The sequence below is a fragment of the Oreochromis aureus genome, linkage group 2 (assembly GCF_013358895.1).
Source record: "Oreochromis aureus strain Israel breed Guangdong linkage group 2, ZZ_aureus, whole genome shotgun sequence".
In the NCBI taxonomy this organism is placed as follows: Eukaryota; Metazoa; Chordata; class Actinopteri; order Cichliformes; family Cichlidae; genus Oreochromis; species Oreochromis aureus.
The window spans coordinates 18,864,515-18,887,472 of record NC_052943.1 but is presented as its reverse complement, the minus strand read 5'-3'; the positions used below and the strand labels follow the sequence as shown (position 1 = coordinate 18,887,472).

The 22,958-nt window shown below is 39.5% G+C and overlaps 4 protein-coding genes across 7 annotated transcripts in view; 2 read left to right on the top strand and 2 right to left on the bottom strand.

Moving 5' to 3' along the window:
- The window catches only part of med12 (mediator complex subunit 12), a 32,432-nt gene extending 21,399 nt beyond the window's left edge, over window positions 1-11,033 (top strand). Inside the window, exons 24-43 of one of the 3 annotated variants that reach the window (XM_031740794.2) lie at window positions 274-384; window positions 469-582; window positions 716-852; window positions 1,398-1,577; window positions 2,082-2,153; window positions 2,262-2,425; window positions 2,572-2,733; window positions 2,925-3,126; window positions 4,149-4,258; window positions 4,546-4,681; window positions 5,439-5,588; window positions 5,923-6,285; window positions 6,378-6,507; window positions 6,641-6,855; window positions 7,034-7,111; window positions 7,331-7,542; window positions 7,736-7,934; window positions 8,483-8,665; window positions 10,244-10,325; window positions 10,418-11,033. In XM_031740794.2, the coding sequence (XP_031596654.1) occupies window positions 274-384; window positions 469-582; window positions 716-852; window positions 1,398-1,577; window positions 2,082-2,153; window positions 2,262-2,425; window positions 2,572-2,733; window positions 2,925-3,126; window positions 4,149-4,258; window positions 4,546-4,681; window positions 5,439-5,588; window positions 5,923-6,285; window positions 6,378-6,507; window positions 6,641-6,855; window positions 7,034-7,111; window positions 7,331-7,542; window positions 7,736-7,934; window positions 8,483-8,665; window positions 10,244-10,325; window positions 10,418-10,455 (3,038 nt within the window). In that variant the 3' untranslated portion in view covers window positions 10,456-11,033. Of the gene's footprint in view, window positions 1-273; window positions 385-468; window positions 583-715; window positions 853-1,397; window positions 1,578-2,081; window positions 2,154-2,261; window positions 2,426-2,571; window positions 2,734-2,924; window positions 3,127-4,148; window positions 4,259-4,545; window positions 4,682-5,438; window positions 5,589-5,922; window positions 6,286-6,377; window positions 6,520-6,640; window positions 6,856-7,033; window positions 7,112-7,330; window positions 7,543-7,735; window positions 7,935-8,482; window positions 8,666-10,243; window positions 10,326-10,417 lie in introns of all 3 variants that reach the window. The other 2 variants (XM_031740793.2, XM_031740792.2) reach the window with 2 other exon arrangements.
- Window positions 11,034-11,193: 160 nt separating this feature from the next.
- mars2 (methionyl-tRNA synthetase 2, mitochondrial) lies at window positions 11,194-14,675 on the bottom strand. The gene is made up of 3 exons (XM_031740795.2): window positions 14,131-14,675; window positions 13,449-13,783; window positions 11,194-13,108 (listed from the first exon to the last, which is right to left on the bottom strand). The coding sequence occupies exons 1-3, from the start codon at window positions 14,405-14,407 to the stop codon at window positions 11,936-11,938; spliced, it is 1,785 nt and encodes a 594-aa protein (XP_031596655.2). The 5' UTR covers window positions 14,408-14,675; the 3' UTR covers window positions 11,194-11,935.
- Window positions 14,676-17,437: 2,762 nt separating this feature from the next.
- zgc:101583 (uncharacterized protein LOC494104 homolog) lies at window positions 17,438-21,268 on the top strand. 2 transcript variants are annotated; one of them, XM_039620311.1, is made up of 6 exons: window positions 17,438-17,506; window positions 17,777-17,909; window positions 19,120-19,176; window positions 19,476-19,566; window positions 19,837-19,997; window positions 20,119-21,268. In XM_039620311.1, the coding sequence occupies exons 1-6, from the start codon at window positions 17,471-17,473 to the stop codon at window positions 20,751-20,753; spliced, it is 1,113 nt and encodes a 370-aa protein (XP_039476245.1). In that variant the 5' UTR covers window positions 17,438-17,470; the 3' UTR covers window positions 20,754-21,268. The 2 variants fall into 2 exon arrangements, with proteins under 2 accessions (XP_039476245.1, XP_031596638.1); XM_031740778.2 differs by having other exon boundaries at window positions 17,449-17,580.
- A 364-nt stretch (window positions 21,269-21,632) lies between these two features.
- timm8a (translocase of inner mitochondrial membrane 8 homolog A (yeast)) lies at window positions 21,633-22,798 on the bottom strand. The gene is made up of 2 exons (XM_031740780.2): window positions 22,554-22,798; window positions 21,633-21,960 (listed from the first exon to the last, which is right to left on the bottom strand). The coding sequence occupies exons 1-2, from the start codon at window positions 22,662-22,664 to the stop codon at window positions 21,799-21,801; spliced, it is 273 nt and encodes a 90-aa protein (XP_031596640.1). The 5' UTR covers window positions 22,665-22,798; the 3' UTR covers window positions 21,633-21,798.
- Window positions 22,799-22,958: the final 160 nt, after the last annotated feature.

Below are 22,958 nucleotides of genomic sequence, written 5' to 3'. Positions count from 1 at the left end.
CACTACTACATGTGCCAAATGCCAACAGCTCTCACTTGTAGTAAATGCTTTGTTCTCACTCCCTGTTTCACGACAACAGCTCTATGAAAATTCATCTTTATCCTGCCTGATGAGGAGCCTATCTAGGACAGGGTTTAAATTTAGATGTGTGACTTTGATGTAGTGGATTGTGTAGCCCATCCAAAAAAAAAAAAAAAAAGGAGTGAACCTTCCTAATGCGATGTGAAGGAACTCTGTGTTAATCAGAGCATATGTTTTGATCCGTGACTTCAGCCTGCAGTGAGCAAGACTCTGAACCAGGAGCCAGACTGACCTGCAGAATTCTGCTGCATCTTTTCAAGACACCACAACGCAACCCTGTCCCCCAAGATGGTGTGAAGTCAGGTAGTGAGCGCACCTACAAACGTTTTACCATTTTTTTTCAGCTTGAAGCAAAGCTGGTCTTAAACTGGTGTTATAACTTTGCAGACAAGGCTTCAGTTGGTATCCGGTCGTCTTGTGATCGCCACCTTCTTGCCGCCTCTCAGAACAGCATAGTGGTTGGAGCTGTATTTGCTGTTCTCAAGGCTGTGTTTATGTTGGGTATGAATATTTATATTCTTCTTGTATCATTTAAAGCTTCAAGTGCACCATGTAAAAACTGGTATCAAACACGGGCATAATCGGTTTCGCCAAATGTTTACTGATTGGCTTTGCCGGTTCTTTCTTGTTGCAGGTGATGCTGAGTTGAGAGGCTCAGGGTTGTCGCACACCGCCGGCCTCGACGACATATCAGAAGGACGCAATGTCTCGATCGAGACAGCCAGCTTGGATGTATATGCGAAGTATGTTTTGAAGACCATCTGCCAGCAGGTGAGAATATGAGTTAAGATGGTGTGACTATAGTCCACAGTAAAATGAGGTAAAATGGCTAAAAAAAGAAGATTCTCTGGTCAATGAACATTGCTTTTTACTTTGGTCTTATCTTCGGTGCATTTTTTTTGTCAGAAAGCTTTTGTGAGACAGCAAATAGTAACTGATTATTCTTATTTTGTACTTCACTGCTGAATTTATAATAAATTTATAATAAGTTCAGTAAGCCAGAGGTGCATAAAAAGCATGAATGAGATCATTTTCTGCACCAGATGTCACTTAGATATGAAGGCTGGAGGAAGAGCTGGCAGCTCATTATCTTAGAGGACTGTACTTGCTCTGAGGTCTCATGAAATTTCCAAAATATTATTTAGTTAGCAGCTCTGTTTCATAAGAATTGACCCATTGCCCTGTTTTCATTACCACCCACCCAGCTTTAGTCATGCTTTTGGATAACTGAGTTTATCTTGATACTTGAACCTGAATGTGGGGATCGCTGAAGTTGTTGACGTTTCCCACTTTACGCCTTTCCCCTTCTTTTTCAGGAATGGGTTGGAGAACGCTGCCTGAAGTCTCTGTCTGAGGACAGCAGTGCCCTCCAAGACCCAGTGCTGGTGAACATTCAAGCCCAGCGACTGCTGCAGCTTATTTGCTATCCTCACCGCCAGCTGGACAGTGATGACGGTGACAACCCTCAGAGGCAGCGTATCAAACGCATCCTCCAGGTAGAGAAAAAAAAAGTCACTCACATTGTGCTTTACTTCTGGCTGAATAATTTATTTTTGGTTCACATGATGCATGAAACTTTGTTTGCCGTTTAGAACGAGCGTGTTAACTGTAACAGCTTTGGTGGAGTGTTGCTGCCCTCTCCTGGCTAAGTGAGAGTTTTAGGACAGGAGTGTCAAACTCATTTCATTTAATGGGCCACCAGAAAAAATCGGATCAGTGAAGAAAAACGTGCCCCTGTTTTAAAATACAGACACATGGTGAACAGTTTGTTTACATAATAAATTATGAACAACCTTAGTCGCTTAAAGTATCAAAGGCTGTTTTTAATATTCACATTATGTCCCTTTACATGTGCTTTAAAACAAAAGCAGAAAATCTGATATGTTTAGGACATGGTTTAACACAGGACTAATGCCTCAACTATCCATAACTTGTTCATGACAGGTTGTTAATTTCTACCACAAGAATAGAATTTAACAGTAATCCTTTCCCTGATGCAGAATATGGACCAGTGGACGATGAGACAGTCTTCTCTTGAGCTGCAGCTGATGATCAAACAGAGCACCAACAATGTAAGTGTTATCTGTTTGTTTTTTATTTTTAAAAAGAAAAGAAACAACATAAGTGTGGGATTTCTGTTATCAGACATATCAGATTATTTCTTATTTGTTTCCCTTTAGGAACTCTACTCTCTCTTGGAGAACATAGCCAAGGCCACTATAGAGGTGTTCCAGAAATCAGCTGAGATGAACTCCAATAACCCCTCAGGGAACGGGGCAGCAGTCCAAGGAGGCTCTGCATCTAATAACAACAGTACCACAAGCAAAATGAAGCCTATTTTAAGGTGCGTTTCTCCTCAGGTCTTGTTAAAATTATTTTATGTGGGGCTTTTTTGTTGCGCGTGGACATTCTTTTATAAGGAAAAAATGATAGCCAATGCATTTGGGTTTGAATACAGCGATGCTGACATCTAATATTTCTTATCTGCAGCTCATCAGAGCGATCGGGTGTTTGGCTGGTGGCTCCGTTGATAGCCAAGCTGCCCACGTCAGTCCAGGGCCATGTGCTAAAGGCGGCAGGAGAGGAGCTGGAGAAAGGGCAGCACCTTGGCTCTTCTTCACGTAAGGAGAGGGACAGGCAGAAACAGAAAAGGTATGTGGCAAACTCACATTTCTTTGTTGTTAAACCAGTTAGATTTGTTTGCCCTGGAATCTCAGAAAGAAATGTTTGGCAGGAAGGACATTTTCATTTTGTAGCACTTACACATGTTATGAAATCTCCCAAAACTCACTTGTGGACCGTGATTCCTTTTTCATCAAGTGAAATTTGTTTTCCTTTCACAGTATGTCTCTGCTGAGCCAGCAGCCATTCCTGTCTTTGGTCTTGACCTGCTTAAAGGGGCAGGATGAACAGAGGGAGGGTCTCCTCACCTCCCTTTACAGCCAAGTGCAGCAGATTGTCACCAACTGGAGAGAAGACCAGTACCAAGATGACTGCAAGGCAAAGCAAATGATGCATGAGGCACTCAAGCTACGACTGAATCTTGTAAGCGTTTTTTTTTTTTAAAAGAGCCAGCTGGGTTTTTTTTAAAAAAGAAAGAATTGCATGAATTAAATCAAATTACAAAGAAGGCAAAAAAAATCCACATTGTTTTATAATCTTTGTGGGGAGAAGTTGTTCATGTGAACCTCTAGTTGTAGCTAAGTTTTTATACACAGGTGTAGTCATTGGTGGAAGATGAACCTGGTATTCACACATATACATACAAGCACTAATTACCTAACATTCACACCATTGCAAACTCATTGAGAGCAACTCAGCATTCAGTATCTGAAATCTTTGGCATGCAATCCACTGGAGCAGCCAGGGATCGAACCAACAACCTTTTGATTATCTACATCTGTAGCCACAGCCACCCGCCCAATCATAGGACGCATCCTTTGTGTAGTTTTCTTCAGTTTATTATGAGAAAACAGATATGTGGTGTATCAGTGCTATTTTTCTGTATCTCTACATCATTTGCATTAAATTGGTGTACATTAGCACATAAGTTTCATTTCTGAAACTATGATGTATTCCATCATTTTGTTGCTCAAAGTTTGTTTTAGAGAAGATGGTGCTGAACAAAAATGTGATTTTGGCTTTATATTTGAGTGGGTGTAAAATGGATTTTGCTGATGTTTTTAGCAGAGCATAAATATGTTTTTCAGCTCCGAAACATTTATATTTGAACTTAAAGTAATTAAAAATGCTTTAAATATGTCCACATTTAAAAAGAGTGAAATTTTGACCGGCTGCTATGTGCTGCGAGGGCCTGTAAATCAAACAAAAATGTCATAGTTGGTTGCAGGGTAAAATTTTGCATGGCTTTATTTAATATATGGTTTATGAAGCAGTCATGTGGAAACAACAAGCCAAATCCACTAAGATTTGGTTTGTTGAAAGCTGGAATGACCCAGCTTTTATCGTGGACAAAAGCTGAGACTAATAAAAGAAATGCAAGCAAGAACATCTTTCATGTCAGCACTGTTAAAAATCACCTGTTTTTTTTCTTCTTATCCCATCAGGTCGGTGGCATGTTTGATACAGTGCAGCGCAGCACGCAACAGACCACGGAGTGGGCGGTACTACTCCTTGACATCATCAGCAGCGGCACAGTGGACATGCAGTCCAATAAGTAAGTGTTTACTTCAAAGTAACTTCTATTGAAAAAAAGTTGATATAGGCACATTATTTCTTGAATTGGACACTAGGAATTTGATTTTCCAGCTGACACCACTTGACCTGCATTTTTAACAGTTACAGTCGTATTTTGCTTTGCAAGAAACTGTGGAGTGCCATCTAATGTCACTCAAGCGAATTTTTGAATAAACAGTCTAATAAACTATAGTTTGAAAATCGTGAGTGTTACTACTGGACACTGACTTTATCTAACTGACTCCTAACTCTGCTTCTTTCCAACAGCGAGCTCTTCACAACAGTGCTGGACATGTTGAGTGTGCTGATTAACGGCACACTGGCTGCTGACATGTCCAGCATCTCTCAGGGCAGCATGGAGGAAAACAAGAGAGCCTACATGAACCTGGTTAAGAAGCTCAGGGTAGGATGAGCACAGTTTCCTCACTTATGCAAGATTTTGTTACTGTCTATAATACTTTCCATTTGTAATTTTATGTAATGCTCAACTGTGGTCCTCATTATGGACCAAAAAAAGTCACTCTCTAAAGAAGTATTGCATGAAATATATTAACAATGTCATTTAATTTTCCATTTAATTGTATTAACTCGTTAAACTGTTTTTAAATGCATGTATTTATTCCTTTTTTTAACTTGTATTCACAGCTAAATGATCAGTAATATTAAGTTACTATTACATGATTATTAAATTACTTAATACAATTAGTAAATAAATACCAAAAAAAATAAATTCAGTGTCAAAAGAAAACTGTTAATGCATGATCTGCTTTAGAAATTACTGCGTTTGTAACAGCGACTTCCTGCTTTCCTTATGAGTAGTAAAGGTGTATTAAGTAGCGAACTCACCAGATTAAAGGGTAAGCGCCGTCTATAAAAATAACCACTTGAGTTCAAGTTATAAATGAGGCTGACCACATTTGTCAGAGTGCCAAAAGTGAAACAACTGGTTTTTCACCTTAAGTGCAAAAGGCTTGTGTACTTTGAAAACTAAAGGTCATGGTTAATTCTAGCTGTAACTATCTTGATTATTGATCATTTTGTATGTGAAGGCAGCCAAAGTAATGGCTTTGCTCATGTAGACATTAAATGAGAAGAACTGCATTTTGCCCATGTAAAGTTAAGTTTTATTAACACTCACTCCATCTGTTTTCTGTCCACAGAAAGAGCTTGGAGATCGGCAGTCAGAAAGTTTGGAAAAGGTTCGCCAGCTTCTGCCGCTGCCCAAGCAAACCCGAGATGTCATAACCTGTGAACCTCAGGGTTCGCTGATAGACACTAAGGGCAACAAGATTGCTGGCTTTGAGAAGGAGGTAAACACTTTCTTTCTATTTGTCAATATACATCCGGTACATTAGGCTTATAAAATTAGATGTACACAGTTTTTATATTTTGAAAGAGGGGTAGAGAAGTATGTTGAAGACAACTAAAGATGCAAATACTGCAGCTTGTAAAGATAAATACAAGTTAAAGTCACAGGAAAACCAGAACACATCAGGATTATTTATGTTATGATCTTTGTTTTTGTTGTTTTTCTGTGTATTTTTAAAAATTTGCCATTAATAAATCTGCAACGAACTGATGCTAACTTGATGATTTTGAATTTAGCAAGAGTTTAGTAAGTTTAATTTGTCTCTGATCTATCAGGGTCTTCAAGTATCTACTAAACAAAAGATTTCTCCGTGGGATGTTTTTGAGGGTCTGAAACACTCCGCCCCTCTCTCCTGGGGTTGGTTTGGTACAGTACGTGTGGACCGTAAGGTGACTAAATTTGAGGAGCAGCAGCGATTCCTCCTTTATCACACCCACCTGAAGCCCAAACCACGGAGCTATTACCTGGAGCCACTTCCCTTACCCCCTGAAGAGGAGGAACCCCTGACACCTGTCTCACAGGAACCAGAGAAGATGATAGAGGCGGTGAAGACAGAGAAGAATGTAGCCACTGTGCCACCCGAGTCCAACAAAAAGTCCAAATCCAAGAAAAAGAAAACTCCTTCTAACAAAACAGAGGTCTGTTATCCTGCCAATTGATGTTTTTGCTATTAAATATGACAGATCATTGATTTCTAAACTTAAATAAATGCTTTATCCTCTGTGACTAGGACTATAACCGAACACCAGGTCCTGCCTATACAAGTATGGCACCAGAGTTGATGCAGAACCCCACATATGCCAGGACCATGCCCTATAATCCACAGAACGTGTACACACAGAGCCAGCCTCTACCTCCAGGTCAGATTACAGGTCAGATAGTAACTGCAGGATACTCTCATCATTATGACTTATGCTGTTGTAGCACCCAAGAGGAATTTCCATACCTGGAACATCTGGGTTTGAGACTTATGTTTTATTTGTTTCTCCACAGGAGGTCCAGGTTTAGATGCTCCATACAGACAACCAGCCCGCAACCAAATTCCCAAAATGATGCCCGCTCGGGCTAATTATCCAACCATGATGCCCGGCATGCCGGGAAGCATGCCTGGTATCATGGGACCAGACAAACCGTACCAAATGACTTTTAAGCCCCATGCTACCATGTCACAAGGCCCGAATCTGCGACAGCAACTACAGGTCAGACTGGTGAGTCTGTACCTCTGACATGTCAAGCAATACTTACTCCTTGAGAATAGTTGTGCCACCTTAGCACTATTTAGTAAACTTAAACAGATGTAGTTTGTGTTTAACTGCTGCTTAAATTCTGATCCTTGATTGTTTTTATAGTAGAGAAAAATGAATAATTCAATTTTCGTGTTTTCAGCATCAAAATCCAAACGCATTAGGGCAGATTAGACAAATGCCACCAAACCAACAATATACTTCAATGCAAACATCCCAGGTAAGTGTTTTTTTTTTCTTTTTCTGAGGTTTATCACATTTAACACAAGGTTGTATACACGATCAAACATGATACCAGAGACCACAGACCATTTTTGAAATCCTATATCTATATATCCTATATTTTGCCTGTGGTCTTTCCTGGTGTTGTTGGCAGTTGTCTCCTCGTCCTTTCTTGGCTTGAATTATCAACATTGTCTTTATTTGTGCTATACCACAGGGCTATACCACATACGGATCACACATGGGAATGCAGCAGCATCCATCTCAAAGTGGTAGTATAGTACCTCATTCCTATGGCAACCAAAATTTCCCAGGCGCACATCCTGGAGCCAACCCTGCTGTAGTGGATCCTCTAAGGCAACAGAGGCCAAGTGGGTATCTTCTCCAGCAGGCCCCAGGCTACCCACAGAGTATGCAGAACACACAGAGGTCAGTATTATGTTGCAAGTAAATCTGCTAGTTTGATAATTAGTAGCACTTAGAAGTCTTCTTGCAGAAAGTTAACATTGTTTTGATGAAATTTCAAATACAGCAAAAGTTAAGTCTTTGTGTCTTTTTGTCCTTGTTGTGCTTGCTGTATTGTTGCATGTGCTAATTTTTCTTATTGGCTTGTACACATCAGGTTTCCCCACCAGCAACTCCAGCAGAATCCTATCATGCCATCCCATCTTGGTCAAATGGGACAAGGTGTCCATCCAGGCTTGTCAAGGCCCAATCAGATATTAACAGAACAGCAGCAGCAGCAGCAGCAGCAGCAGCAGCAACAGCAGCAACAATTAGTGCAGCAGCAGCAGTACCTCAGACAACAAGCAGCGATGAGGGTATGTCACTTATATGAAGTTAGTCACATCTTAGCTATGGCTTGGGTTTATTTGTTATCAACAACAGATTTTCTTAAAACAGAAAAAAAGTTGCCTGATGCAGCCTTAAAAACTAAAAAAAAGGTTTATGGGAAGGCTGTGCTTAAAAGGCATGACCTGTAAAAGCATAAACACCTTTAAAGTTCCTCTTCTAGTATAGATTAAAGTACTAAAAGCACATCACTACTGTGTTAGAAATGTAGTGGTATTGAATAATGTTAACTTTACTTTTAAACATATTGTCACAGGTAAATGTTTCCTCTTATGCTGAATAAAATTTGTCCCCAACAAAATTAGTCTTATCTCAGATTGATGGGATTGGTTCCCTAGCTTTGTCTTCTACCATATTAGGGGAAAAAAACACAATTTGGACATGTTAACTTGTTTAAATCTGCATCTTTTGAGATTAAATCCAGTGTGCAAGAGGCCCTTGCTGTTCTTTCAGCTGTTGTGGTGCACTATTGAAATTTACAAGCTTTTTCTATGTTTTGTTTCCCCAACCAAAACAGGCACAACAACATCAACAACAACAGCAGCAGCAGCAGCAACAGCAGCAGGTCCAACCACAGCAGGTTCCTCCTCAACAGCAGGTTCCACAGCAGCAACAGCCACAGGTGACGGCTGTGCCTCCACCGGGCCAGGCACCGAACCAGGGCCTGAGCATGCAGCCGCTGCCACCGCAGCAACCCATGGTAGGAGTCCAGGTGATTTTAGTGGCTTTTAGTAGTCCAGGCATTCGCAGGATTTATTCATTACGACTGGACAGGTGCTGGGAAGTTTTCGTGGAAACGTCATCTGTATTTAAATATGTTTTAGATATGGTGAGATAAACTAAAGGATTAAGACTTCTTGTCATGCTGCTAAATAATTATTTAAAGTCTATGTAGAGTTATCACAAAAATTAATTTATGAAAGGGATAAAAAAAGGTGCTATTTGCATCAAAGAGTAGCTCCAATGTTGTGGGGGGGTTTTTTCTCTTCCATTAATTCTGATGTTTTTCTTCCATTTTTTAGAAAGTGCAATAAGGAAATAGTCTTTCCTAATAAAACAAAAACAATTACAGATAAGGACACATCCACCCCCATGAAATTCAAAGTTTTTGTAAAAATTTTCCCAAGTGCTTTTTCAACAGAGCAAGGCATTTATAATGTACTATTTGTAAACATACTAGTTTTTTTTTAGAAAGCTTAAATTAGTGATTTGAACACAATGACAGAAATTAATCCAAGAAAAATATAAGAGTCAATATAATTAGCTGCCTGGAAAAACTGACCTTTTTATTGAACAATAGCACAAATGACTGACATGTAATGACACGTTTTAACTTAGTAATGATCAAAGCATGTAAAATCAAGTTAAAACCAATCTACCAACTTACACTCGGTGTAAAAACTTCTGCAAGGGTTTTAGCTGTCACTTAAGATAAATGCCAAAAATAAAAGTACTCATTTTAGACTTGAGAAAAAGAATTGTTGACACTCACAAAGCAGGAAATGGCTATACAAAGTTACTGCGTTTCCAAGTGCCAAGAACTGGAGTGAAAAGTATCATCAGGAAATTCAAAGAGAGCCACACAGCACAGAAGAAGGCTGGCAGAGGTAGAAAGGGAAATGTTTCTGGAGAGAAAACCGATGAGAGATGTGTTTAAAGACCCCAGAACAACTGCCAAGACACTAGGGAATTTGTTAGCCAACTCGACGGTCACTAGGATCCTGCACTGAAAAACTCCACTTCTGTAGAAGAGACGCCTTAAAGTCAGACTGAAGTGTGCTAAGGACAACCTGGAGAGGGATCATGCATACTGGAAGTGCATCCTTTGGTCAGATGAGATGAAACTAGAGCCAGCAGCAAAAGTGGGTCTGGGTCGTCACTTTGTCTTACAGGATGATAGCAATCCAAAACATACGTCATTCCTGGTGAAGAACTCACTACCGAAGACCAACGTGAACATTATCGAGTGGCCGATCAGTTTGTGATCATTTACCAGCCCACTTGAGGATTCAGGCACCCCAAATATTCAGTTGCTGCTAAATGGCTGCTTTTTAAATAAATCAAGGTTAAAGGAGAGAGACTGGCCAGTGCTCTGTGTGTGGAATAGTAATAGCAGAGTTTTACTAAGGTTTCTGTGGACTATTGTCATCTTGCATTAACCCTGGTTCTGTAGGGCTGCTCTGACTTCCAAGTTGGAAAACCAACTTGAGTTTATTTAAAATGAGTTAATTTGGATAAAGGTGCAAAAATAGTTTTAAGTACACTCTCTCTCTTTTAGTTCCCCCGAGCGGGAATGCAGCAGACTCAGCAGCAACAGCAGACCGCAGCTCTGGTCAGACAGCTGCAACAGCAACTATCAAGTAAGTCAAAAACATCTTCAGTGGCATCTTCTCACATTTCTAATGCGTGTTCATTGTTCCACATTTGTAAACCTTTCCCCTCTGTTTTCCAGGTACACAACCATCACAGGGCACCAACTCTTATTACTGATAATGTTTGTTCATAGTGGTGGGCAGAGTGGAGGCCCTGCTCTGTGGATTGGGGGAATACATGTGTCCAGTCCCATGAAGATAGTTAGGAGGGATGACTTGAAGGCACAAAGGACCACCAAGCAGATTAACGAAATCCAATATTGACCACTGAGGCAACAATCAGAGATGATCTTGTGTCACTTGTGTAATTATGGAATATCAATGGAGTGATCATTATCTGAAGTAAACACGTAATGCTTAATGATGGAGCCTATGTAAAGAAAACAATTACCACAAATTATAAGAATAATGCAATTTTTTTTTTTTTTCAATTTGTACAATTTTTCAGTTTCGTGTATTTCTCATTAAAAATCATGTCAGTTTTTAATGTCTGGTACTTGTGTTGGCTGCCTCTTTTAAAACCTGGTAGTGAAAGTTTTTATCTTTCGCTGCTCTTTTTCAAGTTCTGGAGAAGGAAAATGAAAATGACAACGAGTGCATAAAATGTATCAAACTGGTGTAAATACCACCATAAATGACTGTTTTGTAAAAGTGTTCCAATAATGAGTAAATAAAACGGTGTTCTTATTACAAGGACTATGAAACTGAAGCAGCTAAATGGAACTGAGGCATCAGTTCATTATTCACGTCTGTGTGTTTAATATTGGGAGAGAGGGGGAAGGCATACTGGTAAATGGAAAACTTAAAGTTGTTGGTGTGTTTCCTCAGCTTTGGACTATAGTGATTAGTAAAAAGATAAAATTAAACAGTGGAAGGATACTTTGACTAACAAGTGTTCAGAGACTGGGCAGCTACTAAATATGTAGTATTTCATTTTTTTTTTCAGTACAACTAATCTGAGTTTTCAAATCAATTTTCAACACTGAGAAATACAAACAGCAAAGTGTAAAGACCCTGTATACACGTGTAACTGTACAGGTGTTTTCATTTTCACTTCAGGTTAACACTGTTTAGAATAGAGTTTCAATGCAGACAGTATGACATCCAACAATAGAAAAAAAATATGTTAAATTATGGCTCCATTCGGTTTAGAGTGATGATACTCTTAACTATTGCCATTTCTCTGTAAATTAAAACAAAGGCTTCAGCTGTTTTCAGACAGGAACTGTAGATTTTTTGAATCAGAATGAGACTGATGTCCTTTCTGACATCTAGCACTCAACAAGAAATGACTTCAGATATATTCACTACTGGAAATACTCTGCTTGGTTTGAGCAAATGTGCTGCAGTATAGTGTGCAGATAGCAGTGAATGCACTTAACTACTTTGATGCAAGCGCAATCAGATATAAACCCTTAGACTAATGAGGTTTTAGATGAAAGATAGACTAATGTGCGGTGTGACTGAGTTAGATCTTTGTGTTCTCACACCCACCACTGGAGAAAAGGTTCAACATTGCAGTGCATGTGTGACAACTCTCACACTGTGAAACTTAGTTTTTAGATTACATTAAAAACAAACAAACACCATCCTCATTTCTAATTTGCAGACTTTTTTGTTTTCTTAGGTTTTTGTTTATCGGCATTATGAGGTTCCAAGCGACTGAATAGCACTCCGCTGTCAGATCCTAGTGCTCTTCCTTCAAAAGGACAGTCCATTCCTTGGTACCTCGCCAGGAAGTTCAGGGCTGCCCAGCTCCTCTCATGTGGTTGCACCCCAAGTCTTGACAGCAATTTGTTAGAAGTCTCTGGCACAATTGGCTGGAGAAGTGTGCCATACATCCTCAGACACTCAAGAGAGATGTGAATGATGGTGTCTACCCAGCGCTCGTCCTCACTGTTTTTCCTATCCATTTTCCAAGGTGTGTGGCGCTGGACAAACCGGTTAGTGAGCCTCACACAGGCACTGATGGCCTCCAGAGCTTTGTATATATGCATAGTCTCATAGTGCTTTTCCACCACAGCTGGGAGTTTCTTTACAGCATCCAACATGTGGTAGTCTTCACGCACAGCTCTGCCTCCGTGTGCTCTGGGGAAGGACTGAGGACAGAAAGAGGGGTAGACCTGAGCTGGGTTGAGAGCTGGTGCCGTGCAGCGGTTAAGCAGACCACCCAGAGAGTCTGCGAGCTCTGCGTTGAGCAGCTTGGCAACTTTGTCATCTGTGTAATCACAGTCTGAGTCAGGAACACCCTGACGCAGGAGAAAGTATCTCATACCATCAGCTGTAAACATTTGTGAGCGTTCAAGAGGATCGACCACATTGCCCAAACTTTTAGACATCTTCTTTCCTCCTACTGTCCAGTGGGAGTGCACATGAATCACCTTTGGCAGTGGCAGTCCAGCTCCTAGGAGAAAAGCTGGCCAGTAGATGGCGTGAAATTTTAAGATGTCCTTTCCTATAACATGGCGGGCCACATGCCACCATTGGTTGTGTTTATCTGGATATCCAGCTACTGTGAGGTAGTTCACCAGAGCATCTAGCCATACGTAGATAGTCTGTTCATCATCTCCGGGGACTGGGATCCCCCACTGAAGACGGCTTCTCTGACGGGACACCGAGAGGTCAGGAAGGTCTTCATGCAACCACTTTAGTACAGCCTGGTGAAAACGCTCAGGCTGTACAGCCTGAGGATTTCCTTTGAGCCAGTCAAGCAGCTGAGATTGAAACGCAGACAAGCGAAACATATAGTTCTCCTCTTTCATCCACTCCACCTGCAAAACAGTGGAGAGATAATCTGTTTTTGAAACTTTGTTAATAAAGTAAAAATAGCTTAATATAAACACTGAAAAGGGGGAAACGGATAAAAATCTCCATTTCACAATTCATTTGGGAAGCATTTTCAGTGTTTATTTGGCAGGGCAGTAGAGCACAGACAGGAACGACATGCAGTAAATAGTCTGTGGTAAAATCGAACCCACTGTTAGGCACCACTTAGTAAATTTCATACACACTAAAGATTAGAAGCTCAAGTTAGCGTATTTTTCCTAGACTTCTTAAAGCTCCTTAAGAGACAAAAGGAAAAAATTGTTTGCACGGTTTGATCGAAATTACCTTGTGTCCACTCTCCAGCGACACTTTGATCTCCTGCCCTAATGAGTCCAAAGCATCACCGACTTGAGAGGGCATAAGGAAGCTTTCATCTTGCGTGGAGTACCAGCCTTCGTAACTCCCCTTGTAGATGAGCCCTTTGTTCCACAGCACTGACCAGAAATGCTCCACAGCCTCACGGTGTCTCTGCTCAGTGGTTCTTATGTAGTCTGTGTACGATATGTTGCAGCTGCTGAAGAGATGTCTGAACTGCTTGGACACACCCGTGCAGAAGGTCAGGGGATCTTTTCCTGCAGCTTCAGCAGCTTGTTGGATTTTCAAGCCATGTTCATCAGTGCCTGAATGTATTACAAACATAACAAGAGCATCATCAAAAGCCAAAAAGTCAGCTGAGCAATAATAATGGTTAAAATTCACATATATTCCAATCACAATCATATAAAACAGAAAACAAACTAATTTATTTTTTCAACAGTTTCAAAATGTCAAAATTATTAGGTGATTACAGAACAGTTTTATGTCAACATATTAGTCTTTTCTTCTCTGTTATACCATTTTTCTCATTTGCCCTGATCTATTCAATGTAAGGCTTAAAATGGTGTATAATAAAGACCTTAATACCTATAGACACCCATTAATAAAAGTAACATGAAAAACGAACATTTAGCGTAAATGGAAGATTTACCTGTTGCAAACTTTGAGTTAAATCCCTGCAGTAGTTTGTACCTGTGTAAGCAGTCTGCTAAGACAGCTGAGTACAGGTGTCCTAAATGAGGTGAAGCGTTGACATAGAAGATGGGAGTAGTTATATAGTAACTTCTGTCATCTTTGCATAGCTGAGTGCTCACAGCAGCGCTGCTCCGATGTTTCCAGAGAGGTGGAACCGGTGATAAAAACTGCTTTTGATGGAGTCTGTAAACCGCTCTACATCCTCTGGTAGCAAACAGAAAGGGGAACCTCATAGTTGGATACCAAGCGACGTGCACATGAAGACCAAAAAACGATACTGAATCCACGTAGTGTAGAGAGTGTTAGCGTAAAACCGGCAAATTCACTTCATTGTAAGCCTTTTTCGTAACCCTGGAATCCATGTGTTTCATTGCCTGTGAAGGTTAAGGCTTCTTCCGGTTTCTAAGAGCAACAATAATTTGTCCAATGAAAACGCTGTATGTTGCGCATTGACTATCAACCACCAATCAGATTACGAGGTGTATTTTCGATAAGTTGGCATTTCCCCCTATTTCTTTCTTATTTTTTTCTAACAAATATTAAAATAGAAACTATACAAAAAGCAAAATATTTACGGTAAAAAAAAAAAAAAACTACATCGATTTCAGTGGGACGTTTTTTTAAACTTTAACTTTATTGACAAAAAACAGACCAGGAAGTTGACATGTGCACAGGCACATGGTTTCAGTGCGGTAAATACAAAGGATTTGTAATTATTATTTTTTAATCGACTTATTACAATTAAGTTGTTGAGTTGTTGCATATATTAATACAACAATGTGCTTAATAAAATGCACATTGTTGATGTGATTATTATTGGAGCACATTGTTGATGTGATTATTATTGGAGCACAGTTCAAACAAAACTGTGATTGTTTGAATCTTCTTCCAAACCTTGGCATAGTAGTTACACATCTGAATAACCTGTTCCCCCTTTCCTCACTCAAACCAGATCCTGGGATACTTGAATTCCTCCAGAAACATGTCCCTACTCCAGAGTGGGCACTCCACCTTTTCTGGCTGAAGACCATGGCCTCAGACTTTGAAGTCACAAAACACATGCAGACTGGTTGGCAAACTCCCATGCACACTCAATTATCCTCAACAGGATAAAGAAATGGTCCAGTGCTCCACCAGCGCAACAAAAAACACATTGCTCTTCCTGAATCTGGGGTTCAACTAATGGACAAACTCTCCTCTCCAGTAACCCCCGCTTCCTCTACAGAAGACATGTCAGTAGGATTAAAGAGGTCCACAAAGTATTCCTTCTACTGCTTGTCTATGTCCTTAGTCGAAGTCAGCAGTGGTGGAGTACTGCTTTCCCCGCCTGATTTCCTGATGATTGGCCAAATTTTCTGGATTTGGTGGATTTACTGTATCCACCAGTAGCTTCATTGAAATACGAATTATTTTGTGTTGGTGAGTCCAATGAGTGGTGTCAAACAAATCATTCTTGCTGGCAAAGATAAACTTCCAATTATCAATCATTACTAACGAGAAGTTAGTATGCCTTGGCTTTGTCAAGTTAAAAGATATTTTAGAACTTTCGGCACCACTTCTGAAAAGATTTAAGTGGTTCTGTGTATATGTTTGACTCTGTATATATACTTTTGTCCCAGTGTGGATTAGAGAAAATACAAAATAAATCCAAACTTGTGCATTCAATTATTGCTTTGTAAAGTCAGTAAACATGTGTTCTATACAATTTAATCTACCATGGAAATTTTTCAAAGAAATCATCAAAAGCCCAAAATTACCATCACATTCATGCCCATGACAAGTGTCTCCTGACCACAACTGTATATCTATTTAATAATAATGTAAATATTATTAAATAGTGATATTGCCTGATGTTATCAACTGTTAGCATTATTTAAGTAAATTAGTGGTATCTGCTGTCACAGATTCATTAATATTTATGTGCTATGTCTGGCTTTTATTAGGGTCATTATTTGGAGGAGAATTTAGGCTTCAAACAAAAAAACAAATACATGACCCTTTATTTGATCTTTTTCTGTTATATATTGCTGCTGTATAATCTTTTTTTAAGTTTAAATATTAAACTTACAAAAATATTTTCCAATTCTCCAGAACCAGAAAATGTAGATTATAAAATTGTAAAAGTTTAGATTTTAAAAAGGTGATGATGGTTGCCTTTATGTGGAATACTAATATACTAATACTAATACTAATAGCTAAGATTGATTCATTTAAGCAACTTTCCAAATCTACCTTGCTGAACTTTATAATAGTTACAATTACAAAGGTAGTAGATCAAACCCTTGTGAGCTAATAAAAACATTTATGTTTATTTTTAATAAAAATTATATAGTAACAGTGTTAAAAACAGTGTAGGACAGTAACAGGGTCGAATAGCTATATTTGCTTTATTTGTAGATAATGTAATGTGGAATGTAATGTACTGTGAAAGTCAGGGATAAACGTAGTTATGTAAATAAAAGAATGAAACTGTGAAATTCATTTGTCTTCTTTTGATAATACGGGTAAGAGGCACTTGTAATGGTTAGAGTGACATACTTTAGTCAGAAAAGCTTGGACAAATACAAAATATGTCAAAGGGGACTGACCTTTGGTCTACCATTGGTGTTAGCACGCGACTTGATCATGTCACTTCTTCTTTATCATGCCACCTCATTGTTTTGTCTGTTCCTTTTTGAGGCTAAATAGGTTTCGATAACAAGTCTGCACATATTTTGTGGGAACTTGCTTTGGATATATACGGTTTTTTAAGCTATCCTGATGTTTAAAAAAAGTTAAACAATTATAGATATGTTAACAAATTCAGAACAATAAAGTTAATTTAAAACTCATTTAAAATCTTATAGTATATAAGAAATGTCATTATCAGCAAGTAGGGACAAGAGAAAAATGCAATTTTTCTGTTTTAAATAATATTTTGGAACCACGTTTTAAACAACTAGGTACATTTTGTCTTAGTAGAAGTGTGTTTTACACAACAAACATGTTATCGTATTTCATACAGAAAATGTCCTACAACTGTAGAATGGCCCTTTACTGTTTTATCAGTATCATATTCTAACAACTTTCTGTGTTATTTCTTATACGACTTTCTTTCCTGTACTTTGTTAATGTTATTAAGGAAAACAGCCATCATAACTAAATATCACGAAAATAATTTAATCTGTAATACAGTATGAAAACATGGCGAACAGCTGTTTGTTTGACCGGTAGCAGATAACCGTTTCCAAGACGATCACAAGGAAGTTGCTTGGTGACGACCAGCCAATCAGCTGCTCCTCCTCCCGCGGTCCGCAATGAATGTGACGAATTGCTTTAATCTGACGACGGAGGTAAAACATTTCACAAAATGTGACGTTAGCCGAAGCTGAATTGCACTAAAACAAACTACAACCAAATCAGAGCGGTACGTACTTTCATATTGCTCGGCATTTACGGTCGTTTTAATGGGTAGTTTCAGCTCGTCGCGGTACAGTCAGCCTGTCATGTGACTTCTTTAAACATGGGCTTTCTGGCGTTGATTCCTGGAAAGTTTCGTGTTTGAAGTAGGTCGACCATTTTTACACCCGGAACATGTTTTATTGCATTATCCGCTGTTTCAGATGGAGGTGACTCGTTTGGACTTCTACATTGGCCTCTCTCTAGCTGTGAGCTCCAGTGTTTTTATCGGCTCAAGTTTCATCTTGAAGAAGAAAGGCCTGCTCCGATTGGCCAGCAAGGGGTCTATGCGAGCAGGTGATAAAACAAAACTCAACTGTAGCAAAGTTTATGCAAGCGTTTGAAGAGATTTTTAGAACACGTAGTTGTACTAACAATAACTCCAACACGATGAAGTAGCCCTTTAATCGGAATTGTTATCGCAGTTGTCATGATGGATATGATCCAGCTTTCATTATCAACAGTAAGATGGAGGGAGGTTAGTTGTCATGCAGCTGTGTTGTATTCACATACACTGAGACTCTTACTCACTTAACAATCACATAAGACTAAAAATGTAATCATTGCATCGAAGTCTGACATTTTAGAGGGAAAAATGACAGAATATTGGACTTTTCTGTGACAATAAACAAGTCAGATCATTTAAAAATCATAACTATGAGGAAACGTGGCATATTAATTTGAGAAAAAATGTAAGAGTTTTCCTTGTGACTTCACTTCATGTGATTCTGACACCTAGGTATGAAACCACTGCACTGTAGCACCAAAGCTGCTAGTCAGAGTATGCCAGTAGTATTTAATCCTGTTTTACAAGCGTTTACTAAAAGACACACCCATCTGGTATAGTAAAGATTTATCCCTTATTATAAATGAAAGTAGATTTATTTATGTATGTTTTTTTTAAACAAAGAATGAATTTACTTTTTAGGGATTTGCTAATTAACCAAGAGTTAATAAGTTTAATAAAGCTTTAACTTAAGACGTGGAGAAGCATTAAATGCATACATTTAAAAAGCAGTAAATATGTAATATTTTGCTTTTGACAAAAAATTACTCAAACGCACTCATGGACTTTGAGCATAGTTCTTCCATAAATACATAGGGATTTCTGTTATTGTCTTATTACTGTATTATCATTATATAAACAGCAGTTTAGCGTTTTGATATGGAATTGATTTAAACTAATTTATAAAACTTTGGGCTTTTTAACTGAGAACTTTATATCATGTTTTATGAGTTAATCATAATCCGTAAGGTCCTTGAGATGTTGACTGTTTTGAACTGCATAAATAAAATCGAAAGAAGACAGGTGTACCTGAATAATAAAAGTATACTACACCGGGTATCAGAAGGGCTGTGCAAATTCAAGCTACCGCAGTACATTGTGTAACTTATGACTGATAACATTAAACTGGTTGTTAAATGTACCAACAATGATGATTTCGAGGGAGAAGTCTGCAGCTGTTATTGTGACATCTACTGCAGTTTTTCTTTGTGCAACTCACAGGTCAAGGGGGCCACGCTTACCTGAAAGAATGGCTATGGTGGGCAGGATTAATTTCAAGTAAGTGAATCTTTGGTAGACTTAATTCTGCCCTGTAAACGGGCAACAAGGTCAGGATTCTTCCAAGAAACACTGTCTTCTTTGTTTTCTTAAAACAAAAGAAGGCATTTGTGGGTTTGTTTTTGTTTTTTTGCTGGTGACGTGGCAGTAAGCACTGCACCCACACCAAATATTCCAAGTACACATTCCTTCAAAGAGCACATTTGCACATGTGGGTTTGGAAGAAAATATTTAACCTAAACAGCTGCACCCGATATGAATATATCTGCATGCTAATGATGATCTTTGTTGTGTTGCAGTGGGAGCTGGAGAGGCTGCCAACTTTGCCGCATATGCATTTGCACCAGCCACACTTGTGACTCCACTAGGAGCATTGAGTGTACTTGTCAGGTAAACGTTTTAAAGGTTTAATGTATTATGTTGTATAATAGTATTATTAATGAAAGATCCATGTTGGAAATGCATCTGAGATTGAAAATGATCCCCAATAAATACAGTATATTTACTATGGTTTGAAATATCTATCTATATATATATATATATATATTCTAAAAGCTGTTGCTTTCACTTTTTTCCACTATGAAAGAAATACCCTTCTAAATATGGAACAGTACCATTTGTGCCAATGCTGCCTCTGCTGTGTTTGTTTTTCATCTCCAGTGCCGTGCTGTCCTCTTACTTTCTGAACGAGAGGTTGAATGTGCATGGGAAGATTGGTTGTTTGCTTTGCGTCTTGGGCTCCACAGTCATGGTTATCCATGCACCGCAGGAAGAAGAGGTGGCTTCCCTCAGTGCCATGTCTGAGAAGCTCCTGGATCCAGGTATGAGCAGACCTGCTTTGTTGTGATCTGATTAACAACACTGTGGAAGCTGAATCCCTGAAAGGAGCTGGATGTTTGATTTTTTTCAGGTTACTAACTCATTCTTGAATGCTCCCATTAGGTTTCATTGTGTTTGCTGTGTGCGTTGTGGGAAGCAGTCTGATTCTTATCTGTGCTGTGGCTCCGCGTTTTGGACAGAAGAATGTGCTGGTCTACATCCTGATCTGCTCTGTGATTGGCTCGCTCTCTGTGTCTTGTGTCAAGGGCCTGGGCATTGGCATTAAGGAGCTGTTTGCCGGGACAGCGGTGCTGAAGGAACCTTTGTTCTGGGCCCTAATCATCTGCCTGGTAATCTGTGTCAGCCTTCAAATCAACTACCTGAACAAAGCCCTTGACATTTTTAACACATCCCTAGTGACTCCCATTTATTACGTCTTCTTCACCACATCTGTCATGGCCTGCTCGGCCATCCTCTTCAAGGAATGGTTAAGAATGAACATAGATGGAATAGTGGGAACAATCAGTGGGTTCTTGACCATCATTTTGGGAATTTTTCTCCTCCATGCCTTTAAAGACATTACATTTACCTGGGATTCCCTCCCATTTTATCTGAGGAAAGGTCCTCAGGGCTTTCCATGGGGCCAACAGCCATACTTGGCTCTTCCCAGCTATGACTTACAAGCACAAGACGAGATGAATCTTCCCAGAGAAGGAGCCACAAATGGAGGGTGGGGTATACACCAGAGAGCACCTTAAGGAGGACCAGTATTGTTATTACCACTTAAAAGTCATTCTAAAACTTTAATGCATATGAAAGCTTTACAATCTATCTTACAAAAAAGCGAGGAGGATGGGAGAGGAGGCTTTAAAATGAGAGTAATGCTATCAGTACACTGGATTTTATTTAAAATTAGTTGTCCAGATCATACTGGTGTGTACATTTTTTTTTACAGCATATTAAGTTAAAAAATAGCCTTCACAAGCCAGATTGTGCCTTCTGTTACTGAAAACTATAACCAAAGTTTTGCACCTTTAGCTTTCATCATGCTTTCGATGTGTGAGCTTATTTGCAGTCAGTGTTAAAGTCTTAATTTGCTTTGAATCGATGAGGTCAGTTACTGCATTACCTCAGTATTACATACAAACCACACCAAAGAACGCTGTCTACTTCTATAAATGTCTACCTAATGTGTGCCAAGCTGTAACATATCGCTGCGTTAACTGTATTTTGGATGTTTGATAATGCCGATTAAAACACATTTACAACATCATTTCACTGCACTCTTCCAAAAGATGGACAATATTGTTTGGTTTTTCCTTTTTTTAAAATTTATTTATTGCATATGTTCAGCCTCAGCTGCTGATCATGCCTCTTCTGTCAAGACATCTTTAGTTCCTTTCATTACACCAGCATGTAGTTAAGTCCTCTTGCTGCAAGTAAACCCCCTCCCAGCAGGCCAGCTTAGTTTGTTTTTGCACATTTTGTGAGTTTTCACATTCAGACTCAGTTTTAAAGCTTGAGCTTGAATTCTGTGACTTGACAAAAACAGAGTTTAGGTTTGTGGGTTTGTTTGTTTTTTCTCAACACTCAGATGCCAGCAGAAGACAAATAAAAAAAACTACAGGAGTCCATACTCGATGTTAATTTCAGGCACTTGTATGAAAAGGTAACACTTTAGGTTCCTTTCCCCCCCCATTGGCTGGACAGTTCTTCAAGGTACTGTACAGACAGCAGGGTCAGAGGTACGGTTCCTCTCAGAGCAGTGCCCGTGTGCCTCGTTAGTGCTACGACAGACAGTTTTTAGTCTGACATGGTCTCTGAGAACGACCCCCGGCTCCTCTGAGTCTGTTCCAGTCTGTTTAAGATGAACTGGCTGGTGTCGATGAATCGCTCCACGCAGTTAACAAAGCACGCTTCCGTCCTCGAATCCAGCTTCGGCCCGGGCTTATCCATACACTTCTCCTGGAAACAGAGACACCGATTAATAGGTAACATTGTAGCGCGTGGCTGTGCCCCAGCTGTGACCTCAGGACGCAGTGCGGCACTCCACGATTCGGACGTGTTGCTCAAACACTCAAAAGTCGAAGCCAAAAGTGTATTTTAAACCCATTATTCAGGAAATTCTTAGGCGGTCCTTCGTGACCTCACACGTCTGCCTTTTGCCTGCTTTGACATGAACATTAAAATACTACATGTCCGTCCACCACGCGTCACTCCGATAATCCTTTCCTAAAGCGCCAGCTATACCAAGCCGGGGTACAGTGAATAGGGGGAAATTCAATGTTAGAGTCTGTCTCTAACACTTTATTACTGAATCCCTGCTTTGAAATAACGGCAAGGGTTGCCTAAGAAAAGTGGTGCGTCCCGGTGAGTCACCCGGTGTTTGTAAATGGTTAAAGTCAATTTTTAATATAATTTTCTGTCCACGGCAAGCAAAAACGGAACCCCAAAATTTTGTAAAATATAAGACACACCAGCAATCAGTCAAAAAAACAGATATATTTATAGATATAGCAAATGGCAGAGTTGAGCTGGTAGCTTAACGCTTGTCTTACCCAGCAGACCTCCGTCATTTGATGCACCAGCTGCTGAAATCTTTGTTTCTGAGACTCGATTTCGATGAATTGCTGAAGCTGAGGGTCAGCTGTCGCTCCCTGGCTGTCCATACTTGCTTATAAAGAGGTCGTACTAGTAATATTTTGCAAATTGTAAATGCTTAATGGCTTTATTGCTGACCTTCACGTGTGTATGCACGACGGGAAACGGGAAGTAGTTCAGCCAATCACGGAGCACGTTTGTGTGACAAGACTCGTCACCCTGTACACGTAAACTTTCGTAACAGCCGTATCCATTTGTGGGTGTGTTTAAGCGTTTGTTTTCAGTAAGGTGAGGATAACGTGAATACAGCAGGTCTGTCGCATGGTTGGAAATGTTCATTTCGTCTTTTGCACATGTTCATT

What these genes read in the sequence shown, in the direction of transcription:
- mars2 (XM_031740795.2), bottom strand. Translation starts at nt 14,407, where the DNA reads ATGAGGTTCCCCTTTCTGTTTGCTACCAGAGGATGTAGAGCGGTTTAC. An exon ending in TAACTCAAAGTTTGCAACAG is followed by an intron (nt 13,784 to 14,130) that starts GTAAATCTTCCA and finishes TAATACATTCAG; the next exon opens with GCACTGATGAACATGGCTTG. An exon ending in CGCTGGAGAGTGGACACAAG is followed by an intron (nt 13,109 to 13,448) that starts GTAATTTCGATC and finishes ACTGTTTTGCAG; the next exon opens with GTGGAGTGGATGAAAGAGGA.
- zgc:101583 (XM_039620311.1), top strand. Translation starts at nt 17,471, where the DNA reads ATGAATGTGACGAATTGCTTTAATCTGACGACGGAG. An exon ending in GCTTTAATCTGACGACGGAG is followed by an intron (nt 17,507 to 17,776) that starts GTAAAACATTTC and finishes CCGCTGTTTCAG; the next exon opens with ATGGAGGTGACTCGTTTGGA. An exon ending in GCATTGAGTGTACTTGTCAG is followed by an intron (nt 19,567 to 19,836) that starts GTAAACGTTTTA and finishes TTTCATCTCCAG; the next exon opens with TGCCGTGCTGTCCTCTTACT.
- timm8a (XM_031740780.2), bottom strand. Translation starts at nt 22,664, where the DNA reads ATGGACAGCCAGGGAGCGACAGCTGACCCTCAGCTTCAGCAATTCATC. An exon ending in AAATGACGGAGGTCTGCTGG is followed by an intron (nt 21,961 to 22,553) that starts GTAAGACAAGCG and finishes CTCTGTTTCCAG; the next exon opens with GAGAAGTGTATGGATAAGCC.